The sequence below is a fragment of the Onychostoma macrolepis genome, chromosome 23 (assembly GCF_012432095.1).
Source record: "Onychostoma macrolepis isolate SWU-2019 chromosome 23, ASM1243209v1, whole genome shotgun sequence".
Classification (NCBI taxonomy): Eukaryota; Metazoa; Chordata; class Actinopteri; order Cypriniformes; family Cyprinidae; genus Onychostoma; species Onychostoma macrolepis.
The window spans coordinates 12,938,740-12,948,144 of record NC_081177.1 but is presented as its reverse complement, the minus strand read 5'-3'; the positions used below and the strand labels follow the sequence as shown (position 1 = coordinate 12,948,144).

The window sequence follows — 9,405 nt, the reverse complement described above, 5'->3', positions numbered from 1 at the left end:
AAGGTATCTGTATTATGAATAGCACTAAGAATTGGCTTCAATGGAATTTCTGGTAAAGACAAACTTGTTAATTAGAAGTGGATATCATTATACTTTTGCCCAGCTACATTTATAAAGCTGCATTTACCCTTATAATGTACTTCATAAATACTCATTATAAAACACATACACAATACCTCTAAATATTAAGCATAGACTCATAGACTAAATCATCCAGTTAATACCTGAGCAAAACCAAGACATCTAAATATTGTGGGGGGAAAAACTATACAATTTAAAATAATAATAATAACAGAATCAGAACAAGGAGACATTGAGGAAGCATGCAATTACTAAGAGACTGAGTATGAGAGAAATATTTCCCAGAGATGAAAGGAAGAGAATAAAAATAGAAATACCTATAAATAACTGTATAGCAGATCTAGCTCTTCCACAAACACACACAAACAGAGGTCTTGACGTGGTTCTTTTATACTGATACTGCTGTCTGTCAGTGACACAAACACCCTAACACCCACAAATGAACACGATTCTGACCTACATATAAATACAAGCGGCGAGAGTGAAACAGACTCAGTGAGACAGCACTCCTACGCACACTCTCTTCCACTCTCACTGCATGCACATCCACTGCATGAATTCATCCTAGATTATTCCTGCTACCTCCTTGCTTCTCCTGTTCATTCCTCTCTCTTTTTCTACTATCACAGGACACACATGCAATTCATCTGACAGAGCTTTTTCCTTGATTTTTTGCAAAGCAGTGGACAGGGAGGAAGGACACATTTCAAGGTCTAAAGATGGCACCAAAACGAGAACCGTCAATTAAAAAGTCTCCATCAGGGGGAACGTTACCAAGGCATGGACCACCATTTCCTTGCCCTGCCACAACACCTTCACCCCCGAAACCAGCTCCTGAGTTGAAACCGCGGATGCTGCGCCCCTCTGATTCCCCCTTTGACCCCAGCACATTAGAGGTAAGTGACGGTCCTGCAACAGAGCGTTTAGAATTGCTTATTCTTCATTACTATGGCAACAGCTCTTCTATGCATCACTAAAATAGCAACGGGAAATGTAGCAGGAATAGAAAGTGGATCAAAATGGACCAAAAACATTCATATGAATAACTTAATGTGGACTTATCAAGAATAGAATTTCATATTTTCTGTATGGCAACATACTGACACACAGCAACACAAGTATCAGATCTGAATTTAATATTAGCTAGTTGTGAATAAAACATCAGCATAATCTCTTTTTATGCAGCTTCTGATTACCTCAGCATTGCACATGGAAAACTGTGTCAACCCAGACCTCAAATCTTAAGAGAATACTAGAGCTATATCAGGATTGAGAAATGGGGCACTGATGTAGCTGGTCCACACTATAGGGTCCCTGAGGTGCATTACTGTCACCTTCAATTTTACTTAAATGTACTAAATAATTAATATTCTTCTTTGTTATATAGCTTATTCTCAAATCTAGGTTGAAACCAACAGAGCAATCCATTCATAATTGATCATATATTGACGATAAGCATAAAAACAATGGGTTTTGTAAGGGGATTTAACATGTATACTATATATCCTGTATTTGATGAATTGTCAATCGACATTTTATTTGTTATTTCTACAATTCACAGAGCCTATCTTTATTTGAATATAGAGCCTACACCTCCATGTGTTTAGGAATGCAGCATTGAAGGACACAATTGGACCTTACAAACAAATGCTTAATCGCATGGCTTTGCAAACTTTCAAATCATCAGCATTGAATTCACACGCTTTGCCAATTATGTGAAGTCAATCATTATGTTATAGTGATCTGCGCTGGGAGTGTCTCTGTGCACTTATGTCACTCTTTGTGTGTAATGAGAATACTCCACTCGTCGTGAAGGGAAGTCCGAATCATTCTCGCGAATCGGTTCATTCGAACAGTTCGTTTTAAAGAATCTTTTTTAAAAAGTGATTCGGTTATTCTTTACGTCATGACGTATCCCGCGGTTCCACATTCCATTTAATATCACATTCCACATTCCATTTAACATTATTAATAGGCCTACTTAATTATTAATATAACTATTTTATAAATTAATTCTGTAATTTAATGCATCCCAGTTCAGTTTGTTGCAGCCATGAATCAACCTAATGTCACTTAGGCTATACTACAGAATATCTTAAAATACCGTAAATCGATATTGTCCAAATGCTCCTACTATATTCATGGGTTTATGGATCATTAAGAGTTAGACACGTAAAATACGATAAATACAGTCTCGGTTGACCCCACAACCGCGAACGAATCGTTGATTCATATTAGTAAGCCGGTTCAGCTAATTCTCTGAAAAGATTCGACTCAGATAAATGATTCGTTCACGAATCGGATATCGCCACCCTTCATAACTCAGTAGCTCCAGCGCGAGTCATCTCACACTCCCGCCGCAACACACACACCCGGAAAACAAGCCACTGCAGAGATGGTAGGCATATTGAGAAACGTTTAATTTAAAAATAGGTTTCAGTAGAACTTTTCTAAATAACGTTAAACATTACTAAGTGTATGGTCTGGTAACTATATACACGCGTAGCGCTAAGAATCTGTCGTTAGCCTATTTCATGCTAGCTAACCGAGTTTTACGCCTTTTCGCACGCAAGAAAGTGACTAAACCTTTGTAAATTGTTCATGAAATTCTTTTACAGAGACCCAAGACTATGATAGCTAACTTACATTCATTAAAAGATTGTGTTTTAGCCTATCCGTCACCCGGTAGCACGGCTGTGAGTTAGCGGACGGTATTAGCTGGTCAGTTTTAGCCAAGGATCGAAAACTTATCTAACTTTTTCGTGCGGCCTAAAATACTTACACAGACGAATTGTATGAACCATAGATGTGTTGTTATTAGAAATCCCATCTGATTCACAGCTTTGCTATTGTGCATCATTTCATATTCATTGAATGTCGCTCTGTCTCAAACAGTCTGACTTCAGCGAGGACCAGATTCTTGGTGAGTTTGTGTCTAGTCCAGATGCATGTTACTGTTTCTGTTACTCTGTATGTTACATTTCCCTGTGTTTCTTGCAAGACTGCCTGCTTTCATCATCCCGTCCATGTTATTCTGCTCATCTGTTCCTCTGCCCCTGCATTCCTCCTGCTTTCTTTCCTTACCTTTGTATTGTTTTCCTTTGTCACTGTTGTATGTCACCTCCAGATTGAGTTTAACCTGGAGCAAATACACGGTAAGTGCATTGAAAACTTTTCTGTTCTGATGTGATTTAGTTTGCATGGTGTTAAGGACAACAAGCTGCTGTTTGTGTGTCTGACAGCACCTCACCTGCCTCCTTCATTTTGAAGTGCATTCAGTAACTAACATAAATGAACCGTAAGAATCATAATTTGGTTTGTTTGAAAAGTAGAAATGCATTTTTTGTAGTGTAGGCCTATCAGCTAATGTTTCTTCTGTAGCATGGACAGTCATATCTGTAGAGGGTGTGTCTGAGTCAGGAAGTGTTGAAACTGCTAACAAAAGAGTGCGAAGTCTTGCCGTGTTAAACATCTAAATATCAGCTCTGAAACTAGAATATTGGCGTTATAATCTGTGTTACTACCAGTCACACAAGCTTTCTTTGGTAAATGGCCATTTAGGTTCATCTTTGCTCTTGTTTGTTTAAGCAAAGGAGGTTGACATAATACTGCTCACTCTCCCGTTTTCCTCTCATACCATATATGGTTAAAGGCTCAATTTAAGGCATGCAAGGGAACAGCCACATTCCAGTGAGCAGGAAAAGCATTACAGCGATGGGAGTTTTTTTGGAAGGGCCTGTCCTAACGGATAACATTCAGTTCTTTCGGCAAACTCTGGCTTGGAGTCAAAAGAATCGTTTATTTATAACCACATGCAGTTTAACAGTTTAAACACTCAATAATGGAAGCTTAGGGTTATGTTTTAAGATTATTTAAAAAAATAATAATAATATAAATGGAATATATGGAAACCATTTTAGTTTTTTCCCAAATTCTGTATTTTCTGTTGTAATTTTTTTTTATAGTTTTAATTATATGTAAAAACAATGTCTGATCAATTAAATTCAGGAAACATGAATACATTTAATTTTAATGTTTTACACCCACATACATATGTATATGTATATTGCACACACACATATATGTATATATATGTATGTGTGTGTGTGTGTATATATATATATATATATATATATATATATATATATATCATTCATTCAGGTTTTTTCATACTTTGCTGTTATTAGTAAATTTAATATGCAAATAATAAGATAAGTAGAATCAAGTATTTGTAGATGGTTCACTAAATAATAGTGTAGTTTGGTGCCAGTAAGTTTGCCTGAAGTTCTGCTTAAATGGCTATTTGCTGTGTTTGAATATTTCACTAGCTTTTTAACTTGATCAAAAGGTCTCGGAGTACTGAGGTATATAATGACTTAAGGTGGATGGATAAGATTTCTGTGGTCATTTAACTTGCCTCATCTAACCTGAATGGAGACCGCAGAAAATAGCCTAGAGTGGCATTAATATTGATGGCTGGTGCAGTATTTCTCTTTGTGCTGATCCACTGGGCTCTTTAAATTAAGTCAGACTCTTTAAAGGAATGGCCTGTCATTACATCTTTACAATGAAAGGCATAATATATATTGTCCTATTTTTCTTGTTTACTAAAATCAACCATCCTTATTTGTCATCCTTGTTCATTTCAGTTTCTCTTTTTTTTGTTTTGTTTTTTATCATGCATGTATTTTGCCCTTCTCTTTTCATGTCCTCTGTCTGTTTCCCAGGATTTTTTCAATTTTTTTTTAATAATCTGTGCAGAATTTAAAGAAGCCTTCCTCCTGTTTGACCGGACGGGAGATGGGAAGATCACCTACAGTCAGTGTGGGGATGTGATGCGCGCGCTGGGCCAAAATCCCGTCAATGCCGAGGTGCTCAAAGTCCTGGGCAACCCGAAGGCAGAAGGTAGGACAAGACACTATGGATAATGGCTGACCTGTATAATCATTGCCTTAATATCATATCTTATTCTGTAAATACAGATTAAAAACAAGATAAGATATTTCAGGGCTCAACAGTACAGATTTTTAGCTGCTTAGCTGGTTGTTCAGATTTGTGCTTGCCCTGCCAATATTTTTACTGACCTCACGACAAGTTTCTATTTGGCAGCATATATTAATGTATTAAAATGATTAGACTTAAAAAAAAAAAAAAAAAAAAGGGTTTCTTTATCAAAAAAGCTTTATACCATTTAATTAATATAACATTTCTTTGTTGGTTTATTTTCAGTTATGGCTTATGGTGCAAAATATTAATAATTTGTTTAGACTATTTAACACCATTAAAACTATATGCTCACTATTTTAACAACAGCACCAACAGGATTTGTTACAAAAATTTCAAATGAATCATAACATAATAGTCATGCAGTTCACCCAAAAATGAAATTTTGCTATATTTACTCAACTATTAGCCCGTTGAAGATTCATTGGAAAAGATTAGGAGAATTTATCAATACATCCCTTACTCGCCAATGAATCCTCTGCAGTGAATGGGTGCCGTCAGAATGAGAGTCCAAACAGCTGATAAAAACATCACAATAATCTGCATGACTCCAGTCCATCAATTAAGGTTTTGTAAAGCGAAATGCTGAACTATTGAAAAAGGTGTAAAGTTTATATAAAAACATATAGTGACAACAGCACTGTGCTGTTATCTCAACTGACCCAAAACTCTTTCGCACTAGCCCATCATTATTGTTGAGCCCTGTATTTGGACACGGGTAGTAATACCTTGATCAACTATGATAATTATAGTAGTTCTCTCTTCCTGTATAATATAGACATAAATGCTATCTTGTCTGATTAAAGACTTCTTTGTCTTTGTCAGAAATGAACCATAAAATGCTGGACTTTGAACAGTTCCTGCCCATGCTCCAGGCCATCGCCAAGAACAAAGACCAGGGCACGTTTGAGGACTTTGTGGAGGGGCTTAGAGTATTTGACAAGGAAGGCAACGGCACAGTCATGGGTGCTGAGCTCCGCCATGTTCTCACCACACTGGGTAAGCCGGCCTGGTCTCCTGAGGAGATATTTATAGCCCACTCCTCCACATCTAGGCCAATGATTGTAGAAACGGTGAACATTTCAAATATGGTGTATATGTATATAGTGCTCTATTTGCAAAACATTTATGCATGGGTTTACTTATTTTATAGGAGAGAAGATGACCGAAGAGGAGGTAGAAACGCTTCTAGCTGGACACGAAGATGCTAACGGTTGCATCAATTACGAAGGTAAACAATTGAGTTTGATTATTATGCATATAGGTTTATCATAAGAACACTTGCGTTTCTATGAGCCTAGTTTTTGTCTGTAGAATGTTAAGTTAAAAACGGTACATATTAATACAAAATACAACTTTGTGCTGGGGATTGAATGGATGTATTATGTTTATGCACCACAATGGAAAAAATGTTGTAAGCATTAAGTTCTTTTTGCGACAATCGGATCTTGAAAGCATGCCGTAACTGTAATTGATCTTCCACAGCCTTCGTTCGCCACATCATGTCTGGCTGAGAGATGTCTCGGGTATACGTCCACCTCCTGCCCTCAACATTTATAACACGTGAAGCAACAATCCATCCTGGCTTTTTCTTTAAAGCTCTCAGATGCACATGATTGCATAGTCTACACCTTATCACTTTGTCTCTTTCAACGAAATCTAGTCATTCACAGGGCAGCTGTGCCTCATGTGACATCTAGAGCTAGAGAGCCTGGTTGGATGTAGTTTGAAGGTTTTGACACATGGTTGGACTCTTACCTATCTCTGCAGCAGCCTTTCCTTTGGCCCCTGGTTGCAGCATGCTCTCTGCATGTGGCCGTCCCTGCGATGGCTCTCAGAGGCAAAGGGCGACTGCATTGCTTCAGACTTGAGCGCATGTCAAGGGATATAGCATAACAGGGTGTATTGCTTTTAAAAGCAGTCTTAAGATTTGTCTTCCAATATCGGCACACTCCCTCCCTATGCTCACCAAGCAGTGCGGTTGCTTTCATTATTAACTAACCAATCAAATTGCAGTGATTTGGCTGTTTTTGCTGATCTTTCTCTCCCTTTTCCTGATGGAGGCTGATCCATAGCTCAACTCTACGATCTCTCATTACTGTAGCTGTGCTATAAAACCGTTTCCACTCTTGCCCTGTAGAGGAAAACCAGAAGGAGCTTCTTTAACATTTTCTTGAATCCTAGACCTGGTTAAGTCTTTGAGCTGTGGTTTAGTAGGAGCTAGCCATGATCTTGCTCTCACCCTGTTTCTCAACACTTATGAACGAGTAGAACTGGGGAATGGCTTCCAACTACAGCAAATGTTGCAGGCTAAAATGCCATTTTTGAAGGGTTGATGAGGTTGTGTGAAGAGCATTTGTCTATTTTATTATAAAATAATAACTTGTATATATTTTATTTATATTTTTATTATTTATAAACATCCTCGTTTTAAAAGAATTTGGATTTTGGCAGTAGAAATGTATTTATTTTTATAATGTATTTATTTTTTGACGCTGCATGCTGTAGTTGGGGTCGATCCCCTTTTTGACACAAATTGGAAACTAACTGTTTTATTTTTTTATTTTTCTACAGAACTCGTCCGCATGGTCATGAGCGGTTGAAGATAAAGACCACAACTCATTTGTTTGTCTTATTCTCTATGTAATATCTTTTTCTTTTTTTTTTTTTCTTTTTTTTCCTTCCTATTCATTCCGTCACCTTCATTTGCTTAATGGCTCCAGCCCTTCACTTGTGTTTGCACTCATTTGGGTATTATTATTATTAGAAGTGCCTTTATCTTCTTTAAGTTCCCATTTGACTCCCCAAGAGGTCCACCTCCTGTCCTGTGGTATTCAAACCATATAGCGATATGAAAAAGATCTCTTGTGTGCTGACTGGTCTGCAATAAAAACCTCTCAATACAGCACGTTAGCGGTGTGTATGCAATATCCAGTGTATCCTCAGGCATCTCTGCTGGACTGTGCTGTAGTAGAAATGTCGTGTCTGGCCAAACTTTTATTTTTGGCCTTTTCAGAATAAGTTACCTTTTTCAAATTGAGAAATTATGGATCGAAAATGCAATAACATTTTAATCAATTTGGAATGTTCTCACTGTCCAATAAAGTACATTTTAAACAGAAACTATTTGTTTGTCTTTATTTCAGATACTTCAAGAGTCTTGTTTTAGAAAGTGTAAAAAAAAAATAGTTGTAGTTGTAAATTTAAGGAACATGAGCTTCGAGTCCAGTTGAACTTGCCTCTCTCCTGTTTGCAGATAGATGGCAGTGTTTTTACACTTGTTAAAAGCTGAACTCCCCACCCCAGTTTCTTTAATTGATTGTAGTTAATTGTAAAAACCAAGCTGTCTGAAGTGAAATTAGAGCAAATTGCTGAACTTCTTTTGCAGTTAGACTAATGCAATTCAAATGATCACTATTTGGTTTCAGGTCAGTGATTTAAATTAAAGGTAAATGTTGGCACTAAGATGTTTAGTGTCTTTGGGACTAATTTGTCTCAATTGCTTATAAGGGCAAATCTCAGGCAGACGGGCATAGTGGGTTTTACAAACCTGTTTTACCATTTTCATCTGATAATGTATAGCGTTTTTTTTTTTTTTTTTCTCAATGGAAATTTGAAGTATAACAGAAATAATTTTACATTAATACAATAAACATCTATCCATCTACAGTCATGGCCAAAAATATCGGCACCCTTGGTAAATATGATCAAAGGTGGCTGTGAAAATTGTGTTGTTAATAGTTTTGATCTTTTATTAAAAAAAATTCACAAATCTAACCTTTCATTGGATAAGATTTTAAAATGGGGGGGAAATATCATTATGAAATGTTTTTTCTCTAATACACATTGGCCACAATTAAGGGAACCCTTTTATTCAATACTTTTTGAAACCTCCATTTGCCAGTTTAACAGCTCTACATTTTCTCCTATAATGCCTGATGAGGTTAGAGAACACCTGACAAGAGATCAGACACCATTCCTTCATCCAGAATCACTCCAGACCCTTTAGATTCCCAGCTCCATGTTGGTGCTTCTTCTCTTCAGTTCACCACTCATTTTCTATAGGGCTCAGGGGCCTCATTTATAAAGCGTGCGTACGCAGATTTGATCTTAGAGTGTGCGTACGCTTAAATCCACGCCAACGCTCATATTTATAAAAACGGTCTTTGACGTGGAGAAGTGCTTAGCGTCACGCCAGGGTCCGAGCAGACGTACGCACTTTTTATTGTCGGAGTAGGCTAATGCAGAATTTTTCAAATGTAAGCTGTTCTTGCAGGTCGCTGTTCTAAATTATGATGATTGGTAATATTTTATATGTTA

The 9,405-nt window shown here is 37.2% G+C and overlaps 1 protein-coding gene across 3 annotated transcripts; it reads left to right on the top strand.

Moving 5' to 3' along the window:
• The first annotated feature begins 785 nt into the window (after positions 1-785).
• zgc:153867 (uncharacterized protein LOC337226 homolog) lies at positions 786-8,208 on the top strand. Of its 3 annotated transcripts, XM_058763742.1 has the most exons (7): positions 2,349-2,479; positions 2,977-3,004; positions 4,843-4,986; positions 5,911-6,084; positions 6,239-6,316; positions 6,571-6,611; positions 7,660-8,208. In XM_058763742.1, the coding sequence occupies exons 1-6, from the start codon at positions 2,477-2,479 to the stop codon at positions 6,597-6,599; spliced, it is 456 nt and encodes a 151-aa protein (XP_058619725.1). In that variant the 5' UTR covers positions 2,349-2,476; the 3' UTR covers positions 6,600-6,611; positions 7,660-8,208. The 3 variants fall into 3 exon arrangements, with proteins under 3 accessions (XP_058619723.1, XP_058619725.1, XP_058619724.1); XM_058763740.1 differs by lacking the exons at positions 2,349-2,479; positions 2,977-3,004; positions 6,571-6,611 and adding exons at positions 786-977; positions 3,209-3,236; XM_058763741.1 differs by lacking the exon at positions 6,571-6,611 and having other exon boundaries at positions 2,356-2,479.
• Positions 8,209-9,405: the final 1,197 nt, after the last annotated feature.